We start from the raw sequence: 22,071 nt of genomic DNA, 5'->3' as shown, positions 1-22,071 counted from the left end.
CAGATTATCCTTTCTCTTGAAAAATAGTTTGAAGGCCAAAACTATCTCATCTCCAAATAGTCAACAATTCAAATATTAACTTTTAATCAGTAGATGTCCTCAGAAAGCTAAAAAGACTTTTTCAAACACCATTTTTTTCCCTTTTTTCTATTTTTTAAAGAAAGAATGGAAAAAGAAATACTCTACCAATATAATACCGCTCCAAAGAAAAAAACAACAAACAATTTTTTCTGTACCTCAACGTGAGTAGAGATAAAATATAGTCTTTAAGAAGGTTTTAATCTGTCCTTTTATAAAACGCCTTTGTTCCCACACATACAAACGCCGCTTTTTCCAGACGGGGAAATAATTCCAACGAAGCTTTTGCAGGCAAAAACAACAACATGGGGTGAAGAGAGGAACAAAAAGGGTCTCACCCGGATCATCCGCGGTGGGTCTATTGCGCTTAGGTGTCAGTATGACTTTCGGCTGGTGCAGCAGGGTGATCTGCCATCTTGTAGGCCGATCTTTGCTCCTTCGGCTCTGAGGAGATAGCTGGAGACACGGGGGAAGCTGCCGCCCTCCCCTGTCTACCAGCAAGCCTCCTCCTCAGTGGTCGCCCCTCCAGGTTGACTTTCAACCCTCTAGGGGGTCTACCGGTGAAGGAAACTCCGGACGGTGCGGAGACGAGTCTCCAAGCACGTCCACCGTCGTCGTGTACCGGAACTGGAAGTGTAATCCTCAACTTTTTATCAAATGTTCAGTTTTGCTAATGGAATTCTGTATATCGGCCTTCTCAACCTAGGCACCCTCAAGATGTACTGAGTAACTTAGATTTCTCCATCTTGCAGTTTAAGAGTTTACAACTATACATACCATGACAGTTCTATAGGCTTCAAATCAAAGACTAAAAACTAATACAAACTAAGAAAAACCTAAAGAAAAAAAGTGCAGAGAAAAGTAAAAAAAAAAAATATTTAAAGAAATAACTTTCCCCTTCATCAAGACAAGTACAAACCACATCAGCAATTTAATGTCTTTCTCTAACATTTTAACAAAATATCTTTTCTTCCCATATCTCATCTCTTATCTACAAACAAATTATTAATATAAGAACCCGGAGGATTGGGTGTGGGGGGGGGGAGAAACAGTCCCAAGGCTTCCAGGGTCCCTAAAAGGTGTGGAAAAGCAGAGCATGGGGTATCCTGGAGGTGAGGGCTTGTGAAGCCCAGGTCAGGCAGGCCTGGGCCTGTACTAGGCCTCTCTCATTTCTGAGGCACCCTGTCCTCCACTTAACAACCCACATAGTTGCTTAACTGCATCGGGAGGAGCAGAGATGGAGGGTTCGTTAAGAGAGGCCATCACATGGCTGCCTCACTTAATGACTGTCATGACTTGTGACCATAATGGGCAGGTTCCATTACAGTCATGAGTCAAGGACTACCTGTTCAACTTTTCTTAAAGGGGTCCGACGATGATTTGAATTGGTCACATGGCATCCCATCCAGGGCGGCATAGTAGCAGTAACATTGTGCCTGTGATTATCCTGCTTTAATGTTTTTAAACAGAAAAAAATGGAAGAATTGGAAGAGAAGCTCCAGGAGGAAGAACGTGCTAGGAAGCTGGTACAGGAAAAAGCTGCTGAGGTAAATCCTGTTCACCTGGATTGTTGTTGTCTGCCAACGAGATACTCCTTCCTTTGCTGAGGAAGTGATCATGGGGAACTGGGAAGGTTGTGCATTGCTTCAGCAACTATCACAAAATTATCCACTTTACACAACCTTTAAGTGTCTGATCTATCAGGCCAGCAGGTAGGATCAAGATCCCCAGATGCTTTGTTTAGAAAACAGCAAACCGTATCGTGTTGAATTTGTTTGTTTATTTAATATGTTTATTTATTGAACTTTTATATTGCCCATTCACACTTGTATGACTCTGGCGGGTTTATAGGGAAAATGATAGCATATAAAAGATAGTTAAAGCAAAGTTAAAAACAGAATTAAAACAGGGTTCATAGGAACAGTTGCAAAGTTAAAAGGCAGAGAGATTTAACCATGCAATTCCTTCATAATTTGGGTCATAAAACAGTTGTGAATTATTTGTTCTGCTAAACCAGGGGAAGGCAACCTTGGCTCTTTTATGACTCATGGACTTCAACTCCCAGAATTCCTGAGCCAGCATGGCTCAGCTTGGAAACCTCTCCCTTTTCCCTCAGCATGGCTGGCTCAGGAATTCTGGGAGTTGAAGTCCACGAGTCATAAAAGAGCCAAGGTTGCCTACCCCTGTGCTAAACTATAAACTACAAAAGTTGGGGGGGGAGGTAGAGTTCCTTCAGATTTTACTCCGCTAGTCATTGTCGACCAAAGGGGACGATGCTCATCTGCATTTCAAGGCCGTTGAGCCAGTATCATTTAAAGACATTTCCGCGATCATGTGGCCAGAATGACATCATGGAGTGCTGTTATCCTCCCACAGAAGTGTTACCTATGTATCTACTTGCATTTGCATGCTTTTGAACTGCTAGGTTGGCAGAAGCTGGTGCGAAGAAGGGAGTTCGCCCTATTGCGTGACACTCGAGTCTTGAACCCGGGCTGCCGGCTTTCCAGATAACAAGCTTAGTGTCTTAACCACTGACCACGCCATCCTATTAAGCTGGAAACATAGTATATTTTTTTTTCCAGAAGTCTTAACCAATCCAATTGCTCCCAAATTTCTGCTACCATCTGGGAAAATCAAAACCAAATGGTAATAAAATAGAGAAATACCAACCCTCCAATGAACTAAAAAGCAACAGGAAAAGGGAATTGGGATGTGTTAATCTTTTCTCTTCCCTGCAGTGTACCTTCCCTCACTCTTACTCAGCTAAGGTCCCAAATGCCTGATTAGGAGTAAAATCACTTTGGAATTCAACTTCTATAGAATCCCCCTTTTAGGAATCCAAGTTGACAAGCCAAGGAAGGGGCTTGCTTCTGGAATGGTTCATCACCAAGTCTCAGGTTCTGTTATTGTGATAAAATAAAATAATTCCCAGGCTTACCTTGGCAGCTTCAAACAGGATTGGAGACCAATAGAAGGTTGCTTCAGGCCCAGGCCCAGCCAGCACCAGTCTTGATGCCTTCAAAGCCCAAAAAGATGAAAAAAAAATCAAAGCAGTTGGACAAGGTAGGTAGAGGCTACCTGCTTGCACTCTTATAAATAGTTGCTTGGGATCTTAGTAGGATTGAATTCTTGGTAACAGTCTTGTTAGATTCATGAAAACACGGTAGTACTATTACTGATTGGGCATGAATGAACTGTATATAAATGTACTTGAGTTTAGAAGCAAAAGCGACAAGTAAGTCATGATTACTTTAGTCCCACTGCTATTAAATTCCAAGTTTCCATCCCTGAAAAAGTACTGTTGGGAGGGGATTACCCGACATGCTTCATTCACTAGTGGTCTTTGGATCAAGGACTTGGTCAACTAATGGCATGTTCCACTGATCTGATGTGAAGAAGGTCATGTGTGAAATACTTGGGCCCAAAAGTAATGTGGAGCTTTAAAGATCAAACCCAACATATTCAGTGAAGTTTCAAAAGAGATACAACCTGGCTTGTTGATTGCTCCGATAATTAAACAGAGCTTCAGTAGTAAGACCTTTTAGCAAGGAAACAATGATTGGAGCATCAGTCTTGTATCCTTGTTTTGAACTTCTGAAAGAACCTGCCCTGTAGTTGCTGGAAACTGAATTCTGAAAAGTTTGGTATCATTTAGTGAGGGCATTTTGGCACTCTTAAGTTCTGTGACAGACAATGATTATATGTAACCTGAACCCTTTTACTTGTCAACAAGTGGCCAGCTTCACACTTTTGCTCAAGAGCAAATTGATTCTCAAAAGCTTTCTAGAAAGATACCAGTGAGATTATCCAGCCTGTTAAGCAAACTATCATAAAGTTTCCTTAACAAGTCTTTCACTGGGTAACCAAATGCAGGGATCTGTATGGCTTAATTAATTTCTTTTGTTCAGAAATGAATTGGCCAGGAACTCCCTGAATTAGACTTGACAAGTCTTGTTTTATGTAATGAATTCTGACTCTTTGGGGATAGCTCCTTGCCTTAGCTGGATATCAATGTTCCAATAGATACAAACATCGCAGTGGATTATTTTTTTCAGCTCTCATTATAAGAAACATTTCTTTTAAAACAAACACTAAAAAAAGTCCTCTTGTTTCACAAAGTTCTTCAGAAGCATAAACATTGGCTTATGCTATGTTACTGGTTTGCTCTCAAGGCTTTAATACAGGGGTCTTCAGAGTTGGCCCATTTATGACTTGTGGACTTCAACTCCCAGAGTTCCTCAGCCAGGCTGAGGGGGGGACATGATGGCAGTATTCCAATATCTCAGGGGCTGCCATAAAGAAGAGGGAATCAAGCTATTTTCCAAAGCACCTGAAGGCAGGACAAAAAGCAACGGGTGGAAACTAATCAAGGAGAGAAGCAACCTAGAACTAAGGAGAAACTTCCTGACAGTGAGAACAATTAATCAGTGGAACAGCCTGCCTCCAGAAGCAGTAAATGCTCCAACACTGGAAGTTTTTAAGAAGAGACTGGACAGCCATTTGTCCGAAATGGTGTAGGGTTTCCTGCCTGAGCAGGGGGTTGGACTAGATGACCTCCAAGGTCCCTTCCAACTTTACTATTATTACTAAGTCATAAAAGGGCCAACTTTGAAGACCCCTGCTTTAATACAAGTGTCAGAAACCTGAATGATCTCATTTAATTACCACCTGTGTGGATTTCATTTGAGTAGAATTGGATCTGGCATAATTCCTTCTCTTGTTCTCTCTTCTTTAGGCTGACTCAGGAATGACCCACTTCCACTCCCAGCCCCACTACAGGCTACGACTGGGCGATGTGCCGTTTGTGGCAGGGAAGGTAACGAAGCATTATTTTCAGAGCCTTGATCGCTTGGTGCTGTTACAGCAAGCAGTGGAAAAGTGTGGTTGGTTTCATTAAATTCCCATACTCATCCCAGAAATATCTTTGATAGTCTTTCTTGAAAGAGAAGATGGAATGAAATGACTCTCTGTTCTGACCTTAGTCCTGAATTAAGAATTCTGCTGCTCACATAGGCAAAACCTCAACTGTACACAAATAAAAATGAGAGATTTCAGTAGGCTTTTTATTGGTTGGGAAACCAGACGTTCTCCAGATGTTGCTGAGCTGTATAATTTGTGGCACTCCACATTAGCCATGATTGTTTTCAAGCTTCTGGTTATAGACAAGGCCCAAAAAGGAGTGGGGAGGAGGGTACAAGGAAGGGATTAGGAAAAGGGGCTTGAAGATGAGAAAGCATGGACTCACCAAACAGCTGGTCTGCACTCCTCTGCAAGTTACTTGAAGGATAATCCAAACTTACCAATAAAGGAGAATATAGTGTTACCTCGGTACTCATCGTTACTTGGTTCCAGGAGGCCCAATGAGTACCAAAAACAATGAGTACCAACAGTGGTGGGATTCAAATATGTGAACAACCAGTTCTCTGTGTGGATGCCGCTTCCGGAAGTCCATTCTGGGCCTGGCAACAAAAATTCGGCTTACCGGTTCTGCCGAAGTGGTACGAACTGGCTGAGTCCCACCACTGAGTACCAAACAGATTTTTCCGATAAGGAATAATATAGTGGTCACAGGGCAGTTGACACTGACATGTTTTAGCTTGTGCATTGTGTACCAAACAAATGATGAGTCCTGGGACAAAATTTTCAAGTCAAAATGTGTTGAGTATCAAATTCAATGAGTTTCAAAGCAGTTGAGTACCAAGGTACTCCTGTATTTGTAGCTTGGGGTTGAAATGAAGGGACCTTGCTGCTCTCTGAGCACTGATGATGTTACTTACTATGGGTAATGAAATGTCTGCAAGGAAAAAAAGCCAAGCTGAGAGAACACCAAGGACCCCTAATCCAACCTTAATTAAACCTGTTTTAATGATTCTAGTTCTCTTGGCAACGATGCCATTGGGCATAAATTGAGCACAAGGCAGAGCTGTTCCTAAAACAAACCAGGAAATATACAGTCTCACTTATTCTATTATTGGGGTTCGTGTGTGTGTGTGTGTGTGTGTGTTACATACTTGGAGTAAATAGATCACTTCAAGGTAGGGAAAAGGACTTTAACATTATGTCTTACATGTTCTTGTTCACTTTAACCTGCTGTGTGATGTTTAACTAGCTGGAATTGAGCCATCATTCTCGGCACATTGCATGTTAATGGAAAAAAGGACATGATTCAGTTTTTATAGAATTCAGAAAATTCCTGACGGTCTCTATTCCTTTTTAAAGGATCCCAAATAGAAGATAGGGAAGGTCTTGAGCTCTGGGATCCACTGACATTCAGTGTTGAAAATGGTGGCTTAGAATATTGAATTCAGGGCTGCACAGGACTTTGACATTTCAAGGTCTGCAGTCTAAACTGAGTGGGACCTCTTTTAAAAATTTCTTAATTTTTTTTTTTTTGCACGATTTGTTAGTAATGGCAAAATTCCATTCTCAAATATGAGCCTCATCGTATCTTGGTGCAAAGACGGTGTCACTTCTTTTCCTTTAAAGCACTGCAGTTTTAAAGAAATTACTGTAAAAAATAGGGTCCAAAAATGTGAGCCCTTCACTCCTTTCAATCAGAATAGAGCTGGAAGGGACCTTGGAGGTCTTCTAGTCCAACCCCCTGCTCTAGCAAGAGACCCTATACCATTTCAGACAGGTGGCTATCCAGTCTTTTCTTAAAAGTTCTCAGTGATTAGGCACCCACAACTTCTGAAGACAAGTTGTTCCACTGGTTAATTGTTCTCACTGTTAGGAAGTTTCTACTTAATTCCCGGTTGCTTCTCTCCTCAATTAGTTTCCATCCCTTGTTTTTTTTCTTCCTTCTAATGCTTTGGAAAATAAGTTGACCCTCTCTTCTTTGTGGCAGCCTCCCAGATACTGGAATACTGCTATCATTTCACCCCCTAGTTCTTCTTTTCTTTAGACTAGCCAAACCCAAGTCCTGCAGCCGTTCTTCGTATGTTTTAGTCTCTAGGCCAGTGGTGGCGAACCTATGGCACGGGTGCCAGAGGCGGCACTCAGAGCCCTCTCTGTGGGCATGTGCGCCGTCGCCCCAGTCCTAGGCCTTCAGCTGGGTTTTATAAAAGCTTTTCGCTTTAGGTCTCTGCTGCCGTGTGCAAAAAAAAAAAAAAAAAGGCTCAATCAGTCCATTTCAACTTCTTGTGGGGAAAAAAAGATCTTGCAAAGTTGGAATTGATTGATTGAACATTTTAGTCCCACCCAGTCTGCCGTTACCAACGCAGCCATGCTCACCCAATGGGCCATACACCCCCAATGGGCCACATCCAGCCAATGGCCACACCCACCCAGCACCCGATGATGCATAAGTGGGTTTTGGGTTGCAGTTTGGGCACTCGGTTTCTAAAAGGTTCGCCATCACTGCTCTAGGCCTTTAATCATCCTAGGTGCTGTTCTTCGCCCTTTTTCCCAAATCATTTGGGATTTTATAATGGCGTAAAGTTAACATTGTGGGTTTCTTGGTGCTCTCTGAGCTTGCTTGTTTTCTTGCATAAGTTTCCTTACCCAACTAGGTAGCATCATCAGTGCCACTAATACATATATTTATATAGAAATACAAATATTCTCTTCTAAAGTTAACACAGTTAAAACTTTAGTGTTGGGTCCATTCAGTATGTAACCTTCCTGCTCTTCATTTCTGCTGTCTGTTGTTGCCTCAGTCTACCAGCCCAAGCCACTCGGTCACAGCCAACGTGCAGCATGTGCTCCACCTCATGAAGCAGCATTCAAAAGCCCTCTGCAACAACCGCGTGATCAGCGAAGCCCCGATGAGCAAGCAGATGAACAGGGGCAGGAGATCATCTACGTCATCCCTTTCTTCCACGTCCCAAGGAGACCTTTCTGAGGTGCTTCTGACATTACAAGATGAGCTCGGGCAAATGAGTTTGTGAGTCAAAACTCTTGTGCAAATGTTCACCTTGTGATCTTTTTCTGACCATACCTGTATTTATTAGATGGTGGTCCAGCAAGCACGTAAACCACTTCAAAAGCTCTTTGCAAATATACACACACATATATATATATGTTTGTTTTCTGAGGTTTTTGCGGGTGTTTGTATGTAGGTCTTTGGTTATTCGGGTTTTCTCCCGCGTAAAATTGGAAGTGTCTAGGCGACGTTTCGATGAAGTCCCATTCGTCATCTTCAGGCTGGTGTTTTCAGCTTCGTGCTTCGAGGAGCATTGCTCCTCGAAGCATGAAGCTGAAAACACCAGCCTGAAGATGACCTACATACATACATACATACATACATACATACATACATACATACATATTTGGGGGGATGGGCGGGTTGGGTTTGGAAAGATGTCTGGCCGTGCTTTTCATCCAAAAGACATGCATAGGATTCTGGTATACGGGTAGTCCTCAATTTACGACCCTACTATAATCTGCCTTGTGGAAACTTATTTGACGAGGTTTCATAGAAGGAATGGATGGATTCCAAGTAGTTCAGTAGCACTTGAAACCTGATGAACCCTGTCAAGCAAGGTACAAGTTTTATAGAGATACGTGAAATTTACCCATGTGATCAAATTTACCAAATCATTTAGGCCAGGGGTCCCCAAACCTTTTGGCACCAGAGACTGGCTACAAGGAAGATAATTTTTCCATGGACCGAGGGGGGAAGAGGTACACACAACCTAGGTCCCTTGCATGCGTGGTTTACAGTAGGATTCATACTCTTATGAGTATCCAGTGACTGATGATCTGAGGTGGAGCTGAGGTGGTGATGCTAGTACTGGGGAGTAGCTGCAAATATAGTTGAAGCTTCACTCGCTCAGTAGTTGCTCACTTCCCCCTATGCAGCTTGGTCCTTATAGTTAGTACATGGACCGTTATGGCCCGGGGGTTGGGGACCCCTTATTTAGACAACTTCTGTGCCTCCCTTCTGTTACCAGGTAAAACCTCAACTATTATGCACCTTGTAGCCAAATTCTGTGCTGTAGATATAAAGCCTGATGTGAGATAATGTGGGCTCTTTATAACATTTTTTTTAAAAAAAATCAATGAATTCGGTTGCAAAGTCAAATCGAATTGACTTTGATCTTGACCCTGTGGTGCTGCTTACAACTGTTTTTGTTTTTGATGTGATTTATTTTAATGCTGCTGGTCTTTGACTATGATCATTCATTCGATAAAGAAGTGGGTTTTTTTCCTCTAGGAGTTTTTTTTTTTTTAATTTCCTGTCTACCATACAGTTCTAGTGTTTCCTGGAGATTGTCCAAGTACTAACCTGACCCTGTAAACTTTTGAGTTCAGCCAAGGTGGGCCAGGTACTATCACTGAATTTAAAGGGACTTCCTTCCGGGTATAAATATTTGGTAGTTATGTATGTTAAATCTCTACTTTGAACAATGTTACAAGCTTTATCTGATTTAAGTCCAAGTAGGCAATGATTTAAAATAACTTTTTTTGGCTGGGTGGCTGGGCTTTGTCCTTGCATTCTGTGTTTGATGATGTCATAAGATTACTGGAATCGGCATAGTATTGTTTGGTTTCCTTGCTTTAAAATCAGTAGGCACCTTAGTAGTTCTGGAGTGAGAAACCGACACCACATTTCCCTTTATGCTAGCCTCCGCGGACTCTTTTTGGAGGTTACAATGTTGGCAAATACTACAAGGTGATGTTGAATGAGGTGGGAAAAGAAGCAGTAAATCCTATTCCTTATTTGCTAATCTCTTACAAAATGCTGGACTCTTCTGACATTGAAGTGCTCCAAAACAATAGTAGGGATTGCTGTGTGGGGGAAAAAATGTATTGTTTCTATTAGCAAAGTGGGTCTGAAATAAAATATATTAAAGAAATCCATTATCAGCTATTTTTTTTAACCTGGTTTTATTTGTCTCTTTGTTTTGCATACAAGCCAACACCAGCATTTGGCAAAACTCATCCATGAAGCTTCAACGATTGCCTTAAGGGGAGACTTGGAGAAGGATTTGGAAGTGCTTGTGAAAAAGATGGAAGCCAAGGCTGAACAAATCAGTAAAATCCAGAGGCATCGGGCACGGGTGAGTTATCCTGAGGACTACTTTCAGTCTCCTGTGAAATCATTGGAGAGTCAATTTGGTGTAGGGATTATGCTAGAAACTGAAAGACTGTGAGTTCTAGTCCAGCCTTAGGCGTGAAGCCAGGTGGGTGACCTTGGGCCAATCACCAGGTGACTGTGAGTTCTAGTCCTGCCTTAGGTGTGAAGCCAGCTGGGTGACCTTGGGCCAATCACCAGGTGACTGTGAGTTCTAGTCCTGCCTTAGGCATGAAGCCAGGTGGGTGACCTTGGGCCAATCACCAGGTGACTGTGAGTTCTAGTCCAGCCTTAGGCGTGAAGCCAGGTGGGTGACCTTGGGTCAATCACCAGGTGACTGTGAGTTCTAGTCCTGCCTTAGGCCAGAAGCCAGCTGGGTGAGTTTGGGCCAATCACCAGGTGACTGTGAGTTCTAGTCCTGCCTTAGGCCAGAAGCCAGCTGGGTGAGTTTGGGCCAATCACCAGGTGACTGTGAGTTCTAGTCCTGCCTTAGGCATGAAGCCAGCTGGGTGACCTTGGGCCAATCACCAGGTGACTGTGAGTTCTAGTCCTGCCTTAGGCATGAAGCCAGCTGGGTAACCTTGGGTCAAACACCAGGTGACTGTGAATTCTAGTCCTGCCTTAGGCCAGAAGCCAGCTGGGTGAGTTTGGGCCAATCACCAGGTGACTGTGAGTTCTAGTCCTGCCTTAGGCATGAAGCCAGCTGGGTGACCTGGGGCCTGTCTCACTCTCTCAGCCTAGGAAGAAGGAGGCAATGGCAAACGACTTACTAAATTTTGCCAAGAGAACTGCAGGGACTAATCCAAGCAGTTGCTAGAAGTCAAGACTTATTTGAAAGCACCCTCCCCACCCACCCACCCACCTACCCACCCACAGACAACAACAACAACAACAATGAAATCATTGCCCAGAATATCTTTATTATAAATATTAAGCAAAGAAGCATACAGTTTCATAACATACAGTAAATTACAGAGCCCAGTTGGACTTGTGTAACAATTTCTAATTAAGTTAGGAAAAAAACTAAGTAAGATGAAATAGAAATTAAAAAAATAAAATAAAATGAAAGTGCTGAAAGAATAAATATTTAAGGCTAATCATTGCATTATAAAACTGCCTTGTAAAGGCGTAAAAGAAAACATAAAATAGAGTAGTATAAAATGATATAAACATTTAGATAAGAGTTGCCAAATGATATTGTTAATTATTCCATCTGGTCAAGTTGAATAATAATTGCCCGGTTGCACTATCTAATTTATGTTGTTAAAAGCTCTGAAGCAGAATTTGTAGCTTTAAAAGGGGTATCATCATTACAGCCTATCTCGAGAAATGAGATATAAGTAAGGTTAAAGATAACATGTTAAAATATACTACAGTAAGCAACCTATATCTTTAGACTATTTTGCAGCAATAAGATGATCTAGGTCAGTGTTTCTCAACCGTGGCAACTTTTAAGACATGTGGACTTCAACTCCCAGAATTCCATAGTCAGCCTATCTGGGGAATTCTGGGAGTTGAAGTCCACGTGTCTTAAAATTACTGAGGTTGAGAAACACTGACCTACATCACCTGACTGCTGCAAAATGGTTCAGATATTTGGCTTTACCTCTTCTGAAAGCAAGGGAAGCTCCTACTAATTATGTCTCCGCAAATCAGTGGCCATTATTTGCTGCTTGTCACCTTCTTTAGCTTTGGTAAAACCCAAAGAATGGAAGGCTCTGCAACCTTCTGGAATCCCGAATCTGGGTATGTGCCGATTGCAAACCCAGAGGACCTGCTTGTGGTAGGGATTGAAGAAATGGAGGAGTCCATGAAGGCTGAGCTGCATGTATGAAGCTGTAGATCAGGGGTCCTCAACCTTGGCAACTTTAAGCCTCGTGGACTTCAACTCCCAGAATTCTGGGAGTTGAAGTCCACAAGGCTTAAAGTTGCCAAGGTAGATGCTGTAGATGATAATTCTGTGGCCTCTGTTAGGGGCATGAGAGCAAAGAAGGAAGGACAACTGATCCACAGTTCTTTTATCTGGACATCCTTTCTGGCTACTTCTAGATCAGTGGTTCTCAACCTGTGGGTCGGGACCCCATTTGGGGTCGAATGACCATTTCACGGGGGTCGCCAAACAACGCAGTCCGCCATTTTTTCCCCTTTTCCTTAGCTGGGCTACTCCCTTTTATTCTATTCAAAAGCCAATAGGAATTTATTCCCTTTCAAAAGCCAATAGGAATTGTCCAGGCTGTCTCTGCCCTGCTGAGCCCGCCAAAAGTCCCATTCTGCAAACAGTGCTGCACCAATTGAGTAGTCCTCGACTTACAACCGGTTGAGTAGTCCTCGACTTACGACCAGTTGGGGGTCGCGGCATTAAAAAGGTTGAGAACCACTGTTCTAGATCTATTAGACTGGAGGATGATGAAAGTTATTCTGAACAGTTGGAGGACACTGTTCAGAAAAGCTGTTCTATTGTCTTCAGCAGCTTCTCTGCAAAGGCACAAGCGTCTCAGGGAATAGCCCTAACCCCCACCAAACTGAGAAATTGCTAAAGATATCTATAGGGTGAGCCTTGAATATTTTCCCTTAAACCAGGGACACCTGGCATTACCATTTCTGCAAGCCCTGTTGTTTAATTTGCTCATGAACCATATGATACGTTCCTTAGCTTGGTTCTCCCATTTTTTCCCCCTTTTTATCATGTTAAACCTACTTTTATCCTTGGTTTTAAGGTTCAGGAAGCTCTGGTTGGTTGGCACTGGGAAATATTGTTACGAGAGTAATTTTAAAACTGCAGGATTAGTACCGCAATGTTTTCCCCAACTTCCCTTTTTTTTTTCTCCTCAAGCAGAGAAGCTGTTGTTTCTTTCAGTCAGTGCTATCTTTTACTTTCCATGTAGATAGCCTTGCAGCTACACAATATTTCTGCTCCTTTTTGGTGTGGCTACAGACATTATAAAAATTAATGTGATACAGCAGTATAAGTAATTGTCAACTTATGACAGGTTGCTTTGCAACTGTTCGAAGTTACGACAGGCCTCCCTAGGGCTGCTTACAGTCCAAAGTCAAAATTCTGACAACCAGGCCCTCCCATGATCACATTTGGCCTGCATTTAGGGCTGTTTGCAGCATTGCACAGTCACATGACCACGATTTACAATGTTTTTTTTTTTTGTCAGAAACCAGCTTTTACTTCAGGTTTCCAGCAAAAAGCACCTAATGTGGAAAATGCTTAATGATTGTCACGTTCACTGAACACCACAGTGATTCATTTAATGACCACCACAAAAAAGGTTATAAAATCGGGCGAGGTCACGTGGCAACCTGCTTAATGACCAGCATTACTTACAACCATAACTCTGGGCTCAGTTATGATTGTAAGTTGAGAATACCTGTAGAAATGGAGAGAAGAGAAAAGCTATGGATAAACTGCAGGATTAATTGCTGGGCAAAGCAGCTTCTGAGATGCTGGATCAACAAGCCATCAACCTAAGCACAATCAAAACACTGTTTTGCCCATGTAAGAAATGTATTGCGTTTTAAACAAGTGGATAGTGTGCTGCACTTGTTAACAGGTGCCCACCAAGCTACACTGGAATTGGAGGAAGTAGGCTTGCCTCTGAAACAGTGTAGTGTACCCAAAAGATTTTGCAGAATATATGTTTGCTTCTTGTGGAGACTTGCGTACCTTTAAATACAATTAAAGATCCGAACATTATAGAAATGTTAATTAAAGATCTGAACATTATAGAATGTTCTGTAGTGAGGAGCGAGGAAAAAAAGTAAGTGATCTGTGACTGGCTGAAAATAGAAAGAGACAGTGACCATTTGTAACAATGAGCGTGCAAGTGAACAAGAACAGACATCTAAAAAAATAGATTAAAGAAATTACTGGAGTGTGGCACTTTGGGAATGAGGGATCACAGTGGACATTAAAACAAGTTAGTTTTAAATGCCCGATTCTTATTACTTTTTGTGCCGGTATGTTGGTGTGTAGCTGGAGAAGCTCAAGGTCAACAAGAACAAGCAGCACTGCGCTCGGGATTCCAGTAAAGTGGACGAAGACAAGAAGGCGAACCAGGGCGGTCTGAAGAGAAAGCCCAGTGGGCAGAGTAAGAAGAGCCTTCAGCTTCTGAGAGACATGCAAAGCATACAGTCCTCCCTTCAGAAGGATGACGTCAGTTGGGATTGCTGACCTGTCTTCCCCGTGTGGTGGTGAGGTTTTGAGGGGTTTGCACCTTTTATCATTATGGCTGCAGCGGCCTAACCAGCTACAGTGCTGGATGAAAGACAATACCAGAGTGGCACCTTCTAAACAAAAAGGCTTCTCCTATTCTACCTGTATGCCTGATCATGTTACCACCGTGAGGGGAGCTGGGGATGGGTAGAGAGAGAGAGAAAAAAAAAAATAAGCCTCCCTTTATTATTTCATTGCTAAACCTCACATTGGTACCAGTGATGGTTATTCTGCTACAAAACATAATCCTTGCCCTACGGTTCTGCTTCTGACAATTAATTGTCTTCCTTGCTTGGGACAACTTCCTTCTATGAGTGGAGAAAGTAGGATTTTTTTTTTTAAATTCATTCGGAGAGTTGAAGGTCAACAGGGAAAAGCATCAGAATTAAATTTGTTTTGCCGAATTTTTTTGACTGCTTTATAAACACACAGTGACTTTGAACGGAGCAACGGTATGGAGCCCTGTGTCACTTTTGACTCTTTTCAAGGTCTCATAAGCAGCTTTTTCTTTAAAAAGAATCAGCTCTTCCTTCTCAGCATGGCGAGCTCACGTTTTGATGTTTGAGCAATGATGCCCGTTTTGAAATATGGAAATTATGCACAGAGGTGAGAAGGTTTTCTTTGGCATTCAATTAAACACCATTTAAAAAAAACAAATTTTATATCCATTTTAGCCATGGAATTGACATGATGTGGTTTCGGAATGAAACTGAATTGCCAAGTTAATTTTATCTCATTTCTACTGTTTTGCTGAAAAGCAGGAGGTTAATATATGTATTTTTTTTTCCCCAAAAAAATAAATGGTGCCTTCGATCATGCTGTTTAATACTGGCAGGCAGCTTTTTAAAAACTAATATTCCCTAGACTAGAGGATCAGGTGGTGGTTCTGGTACTAGGCAATTTTAATGTACATGCAACAATATTATTTATTATATTAATAATGTAAAGGCTTTCCGAAGATTGGACTGTAGTAGTAACTCAAAATGGCTTGTGTTTTTTGAGATCGTATTTGGACTGCAATAAAGGCAAATGGAATAAATTACTTGCGAAAGCCAGTTGGCTCTTTGATCTCCCACTTTCCATGAACTGTTGGACTCCAGGAACAGATCTGTGTAATCCACACACAAAGCAGGTGTAGCATCATTAGTTGACATTTTGCCTTGGTGACAGATGGCCCATTGCTGGCTGAAATGAGAATGGACACCTGGCAAACTAGCTGGTGGGCACAGCCTCTTTCCCTCTCCTGCTGAAGCAGAAGAAGGAGCAGGCCTACTCACGCCAGTCTTAATCCCTCGCTTTCTTTTTTGCAAACAGAGACCAAATAGAAGGAACTAGATAGAATAATCCTTTGCCGGGCTCAAAGCAAAACATAATATAAGGGGTCAAGATTGAAAACTGGGAGGTGGGTGGTGACTTTTGGGTTGATATCCTGATTCTGCTTTAGGCTGCAATAAAAGGAGAAATATAAAAGTGGCTGGTGTTAGATCTGGGGATGCTTTAAAACGGATTGGAAGAAACAGCAGCTCAGCCTTTGTGGGCTTCCGTGCAAGAGAAAAGCAGGAAGGAAAGAGCAAAAGCAATAGCAGCTAGACTTATATCCTGCTCTGTAATCCTTTACAGCACTCTCTGAGCAGTTTACAAAGTCACCATATTGCCCTCAACAATTTGGGTCCTCGCTTTACCAACCGCGGAAGGATGGAAGGCTAAGTCAATCTTGAGCCGGTTAGGATCAAACTCCTAGCTGTGGGCAGAGTTAGCCTGCAATACAGGTAGTTCTTGACTTTGCGACCTCAAACTGAGCCCAAAATTTCAGTTGCTAAGCGAGACATTGGTTAAGTGAGTTCTGCCCCATCTTACGACCTTTCTTGCCACAGCTGTTAAGTGAATGACTTGCAGGTGTTAAGTTAGTAGCGTGTTTATTAAGTGAATCTGGCTTCTCCCATTGACTTTGCTTGTTAGAAAGTTATGAAAGGTGATCACCTGACCCCAGGGACACTGCAACCGTCATAAATACGAGTCAGTTGCCAAGTGCCTGAATTTTGATCACTTGATGCTGCAACAGTAATAAGTGTGAAAAATGATCATATGTCAGATTCACTTAACAACCATGCTATTAACAACCGCGGTAATTCATTTAACGACTGGCAAGAAAGGTCATAAAATGTAGCAAAACTCACTTAACTGTCTCACTCAGCAACAAAAATTTTGCACTCAATTATGGCTGTTAAGTCGAGGACTACTTGTACGGCACTCTAACCACTGTGCCGCCAGGCTTCTGCTTTAAGAATCGCATTGATGGCTGAGCTCCCTGAAGTAGCTGCAGTCTATGTTCTTTCCACATGGTTCTCAACCTTTCTAATGCTGTGACCCCATAATGCAGTTCCCCATGTTGTGGTGACCCCCAACCACTTATACATCACCGGGTGCCAGGGGCGTGGCCAAAGAAAGGGGGGGAAAAATGGCGGACAGCCTTGTTTGGCGACCCCCATGAAATGGTTGTTTGACCCCAAATGGGGTCCCGACCCACAGGTTGAGAACCACTGATCATAGAGGTAAAAAAAAAAAAGCTGAGCTATTTTAAGGAGTGGGAAGCGTTTGAGGCATGGAGCACTTTTCCACATCATTTTCAAGACTTGTACAGCCCTAGTCCAAATACATACCTAAGTACATACATATAAATTATTTGAAAGAAGGAATCGGGTTAACAATGGACACACACAGTTTTTTGATTGTAGTGGCCTGAAAGGCAGCGGTTTGGAAAAGGAACACTTCTTTGTCAGGGAGATGGTGTGAGAGCAGAGTGCTCACATTAATAACACATTTTTAGATTTCTTTTCCAAATACACAAACAGGATCATAAAAATGATTGCTCTGCCTCTAATCCGTGAGCGGAGTACATGGTAGCCCATACAGATATGTCACTTGTACAGTTATTCTTCCTGCTTTAGATGTCTTGGACTACAAATCCCATTCCCCATCAGTCATGCTAATGTGAGAATTGTAGTTGGTTTTAGACCACCTGAAATTGGGGAAGCTGTTTGTGCTAGCTGACTACTCCCCTTGGCATACTTGGAATAAGACGCTGAAGCATTGCCATGCATCTTCAATTGTAAAGCAAGCCTGCTGGCCAATAATTACAAAGCTATTTTGCAAGACTATGAATCTGACGTTATGTTTTTATTTTAAATCTGTCTGCTGAAAATCTACAATGCGCTATTAATAAACCGGGCCTTACTGGGTCTGCCTCGTTTATCTAACCGCTTCGTAACTCCCTTTATAAATAGGCTGCGATGGTGCTTTTTTTCTTAAAAAAAAAAAAGGTGCCGGAACTCACACACGTCATACAACCCGCCTTGCCTACCCATACAAGGTTCCATCCAAAAAAGGTGCCGGAACTCCGTTCTGGGCGTCTATGAGAAAAAAAAGCCCTGGGCTGCAAGTTGTTAGGTAACAGATGCCCACAGTCTCAACCAGAAGTGCAACTTCTACCTAACTTGTCAAGAGCCATTTTGCATTCCTCTTCAGAAAGAGAACAGCTTGTTTTGCATACTATACTGGCTTCTTTATATAGATCAGTGGTTCTCAACCTTTCTAATGCCGCGACCCCCAACCGGTCGTAAGTCGAGGACTACTCAGCCGGTCGTAAGTCGAGGACTACTCAACTGGTGCAGCACCATTTGCAGAATGGGACTTTTGGCGGGCTTAGCAGGGCAGAGACAGCCTGGACAATTCCTATTTTGGCTTTTGAAAGCCAATAGAATTAGACTCTATTCAAGAGAGTCTATTCTATTGGCTTTCAAAAGCCAATAGAATAAAAGGAAGTAGCACAGCTAAGGAAAAGGAGGAAAAAATGGCGGACTGCGTTGTTTGGCGACCCCCGAGAAATGGTCGTTCGACCCCAAATGGGGCCCCGACCCACAGGTTGAGAACCACTGATATAGATGCAATATGGGATAAATGCAATATGGGATAAATGGTTTAAAATGGCATCGGAGCATATTTGTCAAATCTTGTTAAAGGACAGTCTCTTCCACCCTTCCCAGTTTTTCTTTTTGGGGGGGGAGGGGGATCCTTCCTAGCATTCTGCATAATATACGATGGCACTTATTTTTCATGTAACTAGCCCTTAAGAAAGAACTCTGACTTTTCTAAAAGCATGCCAAATTAAAGAAACCTATTAAACTTTCATTAGGAATTGCTTTGTGCAAGTCAGGCATCCATTTGCCTTCATTTCTGCAGCTGAGCTGTAAAAGGTTACTCCCTCACCAACATCTGAAAGTCCCCAGGCCAGGAAGCTGGCTCACAAGGCTGGAATAGCTGGCAGAAGAGTCTTGTGCTAGATGTCTATGGAGATTCTCAATCATCCAGGCCATGGTTGTCCCATAACTGCTTTTTCAAAGGCAACTGGACTTTTTTTTTTCTCTTGAAGACATTTTGCTTCTCACCTAGGAAGCTTCTTCAGCCTGTTGGTTTTGGGCACTACAAGAGTCCATCTATGTCTCTCACTGAACTATCAATTTAGTTGGGCAGGAGGGCATTTTTCTTCAAATGCCAGAGGTCCTAGTCTGAAAAACAAGTGTCTGCTGCTGTTGCACAGTCATTAATGGAAGTATCATCCCACAGAACTCCCAAAACTGTAAGTAAGGCCTCTCTTGATGAGAAGAGTGCTAGGCGTCTGTCAATGGGTCACTATTAAGAGTTTAGACCAGCGGTTCTCAACCTGTGGGTCAGGACCCCATTTGGGGTCGAACGACCATTTCACGGGGGTCGCCAAACGATGCAGTCCACCATTTTTCCCCCTTTTTCTTAGCTGTGCTACTCCCTTTTATTCTATTGGCTTTTGAAAGCCAATAGAATAGATTCTCTTGAATATAGTCTAATTCTATTGGCTTTCAAAAGCCAATAGGAATTGTCCAGGCTGTCTCTGCCCTGCTGAGCCCGCCAAAAGTCCCGTTCTGCAAATGATGCTGCACCAGTTGAGTAGTCCTTGACTTACGACCGGTTGAGTAGTCCTCTACTTACGACCGGTTGGGGTTGTGGCATTAAAAAGGTTGAGAACCACTGGTTTAGATCAGGGGTCTTCAAATTTGGCCCTTTAATGACTTGTAGACTTCAATTCCCAGAATTCCTCAGCCAGTGTGCCTGGCTGAGGAATTCTGGGAGTTGAAGTCCACAAGTCATAAAAGGGCCAATTTGAAGACCCCTGGCTTAGACATACAGTTATGGATGATGGTTTTTGAGTTCTATGGAAATATGCACTTTAATGTTCAGGACTGTTTTGTCGCAAACAGGTGAAATGCAGTATGCCATCAAGCAAGTAAGTGGGATTTTACTCTTCGATTTATAACATCTGTTTCCTCAAGACAATGCATGACTAACAATCATGTTTCAGACAAATATAGGAAAGCTATCACCAAGTTAATACAGTTAAGGGGTTGTAGAAAAGGCTTGGCTTTACCTTGGTGGAAATGCTGGAATAGATTGTATGTCATCAACTACTCTTGTGAGGATTCAGATTGAATTTCCTGGAATATTAGATATATTTGTCCTTTTAGAAGCAGTGCTCCTCATCCAAAGCCTACAGATCCAAAGCCTACAGGCCACCAGAAACAGCTCAGTACTATCCCACCCCATCATGACTTCACACACAAAAAAAGAACTACGCACTTTGACAAAAAGGAGGAGTTATATTGTACTTTGTAAGTTTGGCACATCCTTGTAATTTCCTGCTAGGTCCTGCATCTCAAAGGAGCTGCTGTTAAAGTCCAGTTTAATATACAAAAAGCTTGTACAATGTAGCTGGAAAACATACAAGATGCTCGGGCTACACACCTTTTAAATCCTGGCTGTTGGCAATGCTGGATGAGACTGCTGGGAATTGTAGTACAGATACCATACTTGATCTTAGCCAACTCCCCTCCCCTGAAACAATAAGAGGTTGTATGAACGCAACTTGAAAGGAAGTCAGAGGCAAGGATGGTGTTGGAACTATAAATCAATCTTGCCTTGCGTGGTACCCACCATGTGTAGTAGGATTATAATTCCCAGCGTTCCCTTTGAGCATTCTGCTTGAGAATTTTGGGGCTGCTAAAACCCATCTCTCCATCTTCTGAAATTTAGCCTATTACAGGTAGCCCTTGACTTACGACCATTTGTTTAGTAACTATTACAAGTTAACTGAGAAAAGTGAACTTACGAGCGTTTCACGCATCCCCAGTCACAGGATCAGAATTCAGACACTTGGAACCCCAGGATCCTGGGTTCAGGTGATCACCATTTATGGGCTTCTGACAAGCAAATCCAATGGAGGAAGCCAGGTTTGCTTAATGTAATGATTCACTTAATAACTGCAGTGATTTGCTTAACAACCATGGGGGAAAAAAGGTTGCAAAATTGGGCACGAGACACTTAGCCGTCTTGCTTAGCAATGGAAATTCTGCTCCTAATTGTAGACATAAGTCGAGGACTACCTTATAGATCAGGGGTGTCAAACTGCCGGTCCGCGGGCCAGTTGCATCATACGGAGGCCGCGCCCGTCCCAGCTCTGGCAATGCAAAAAAAGTTGCGATACATCGTGACACGTCACGTGACGCGGCGAGTTTGACACCCGTGTTATAGATAAAGGAAGAACTGTATCTACCAGAGAAAATAATTGGTTCATCCTGGAAAGCATCGTTTCCTTCTCTGATCGGCAGTGGCCTCGAAGACTTAGCATTTGAAAACTCATCTGGGGATTCCGGGGATCAAAGAACTTTTAAAATGCAAAACATTTAAATCTATTCAATCGATTGGTGTATTCATACAATATGCTAAATCGGTGGTTCTCACCTGTGGTATGCAGACCCGGGGGGGGGGGGAGCGATGTCATCACGGGGGGGGGGTCCACGAAAGCTTGAAGAAATGTTAGGCTTTAAATCTTAAGTCCTGGTGGTCCGTGGCCATGCTTCGTGGCCACAAAAGGTATTTGAACAGGGTCCGCGGTGAAGAAAAGGTTGAGAATCACTGTATTAAATCATATACCATGATTTACAAATCAAAAGTGATCAAACGATATCATTTTTATTGGGGGTCCTCTGGGCAGCGCTGCATGAACAAGATTATCATTTGATTTGTTTACCATGGTGTATGGTTTAACTCCTGATCCACAAATCACAGCACCAGAGATAAAATAGATACATTTGGCCTATTCCCATAGATACGTCTAAGTTACCTTTCCCCAACCTAGATGTTAGCTAAATGTATGGCTTCAATTTCCAGCATCTTCAACGTCTTCAGTGACCTTTCCTCTCAACTGAACATCCTGCAGCTGTTGAATCTACTGAGATCTGGAGGGCCTCAAGGTTTTCCTCTTTACATGAACGCCACTAGAAACATATGTAGATGACACATTTGTTTCCTCATCCCTGTATAAAGCAGTTAACCTCAGAAGTTTTGAATTCTTGCTTTCCCCCTCCGCTTTCAGAGGCCATATTTGTGTAAGAATGAGGCACCACAAAAAAGTCTGCGACTGATAAGCCTCAGAAGCCAAGAATGCATAATTTTCATATGCACAATTGCAATTTCTGAATGTTCTTCTTTCCTAGCATGCAAACTCACTGTGATAATTTGCACTCCACTTGCAAATCCCTTTGCGTTTCGGTGGAGCCGTTTGTAAGTGGGTAAGGTAAAATGGGAGATCAGCAAAGCCCACCATATACATCGGGAATCCCTGTGAGGGTCTTTGTATTCAGGTGGCTGAGGTTTGAAATAAGTA

General features: G+C 42.5%; 1 protein-coding gene across 3 annotated transcripts in view; it reads left to right on the top strand.

The window, feature by feature from the left end:
• Positions 1–15,360, top strand: part of CEP57 (centrosomal protein 57) — a 29,623-nt gene extending 14,263 nt beyond the window's left edge. For 2 of the 3 annotated variants that reach the window (XM_039349067.1, XM_039349066.1), the window contains exons 6-11: positions 1,548–1,625; positions 3,025–3,141; positions 4,814–4,894; positions 7,737–7,963; positions 9,938–10,082; positions 14,079–15,360. In XM_039349067.1, the coding sequence (XP_039205001.1) occupies positions 1,548–1,625; positions 3,025–3,141; positions 4,814–4,894; positions 7,737–7,963; positions 9,938–10,082; positions 14,079–14,276 (846 nt within the window). In that variant the 3' untranslated portion in view covers positions 14,277–15,360. The remainder of the gene's footprint in view (positions 1–1,547; positions 1,626–3,024; positions 3,142–4,813; positions 4,895–7,736; positions 7,964–9,937; positions 10,083–14,078) is intronic. The other variant, XR_005557395.1, reaches the window with a different exon arrangement.
• Positions 15,361–22,071: the final 6,711 nt, after the last annotated feature.

Source organism: Crotalus tigris, unplaced genomic scaffold (genome assembly GCF_016545835.1).
Source record: "Crotalus tigris isolate CLP2741 ecotype Arizona unplaced genomic scaffold, ASM1654583v1 scf7180000018224.911827, whole genome shotgun sequence".
In the NCBI taxonomy this organism is placed as follows: Eukaryota; Metazoa; Chordata; class Lepidosauria; order Squamata; family Viperidae; genus Crotalus; species Crotalus tigris.
Note: the sequence above shows the minus strand (reverse complement) of the source record. Positions and strands in the feature narration are given on the sequence as shown.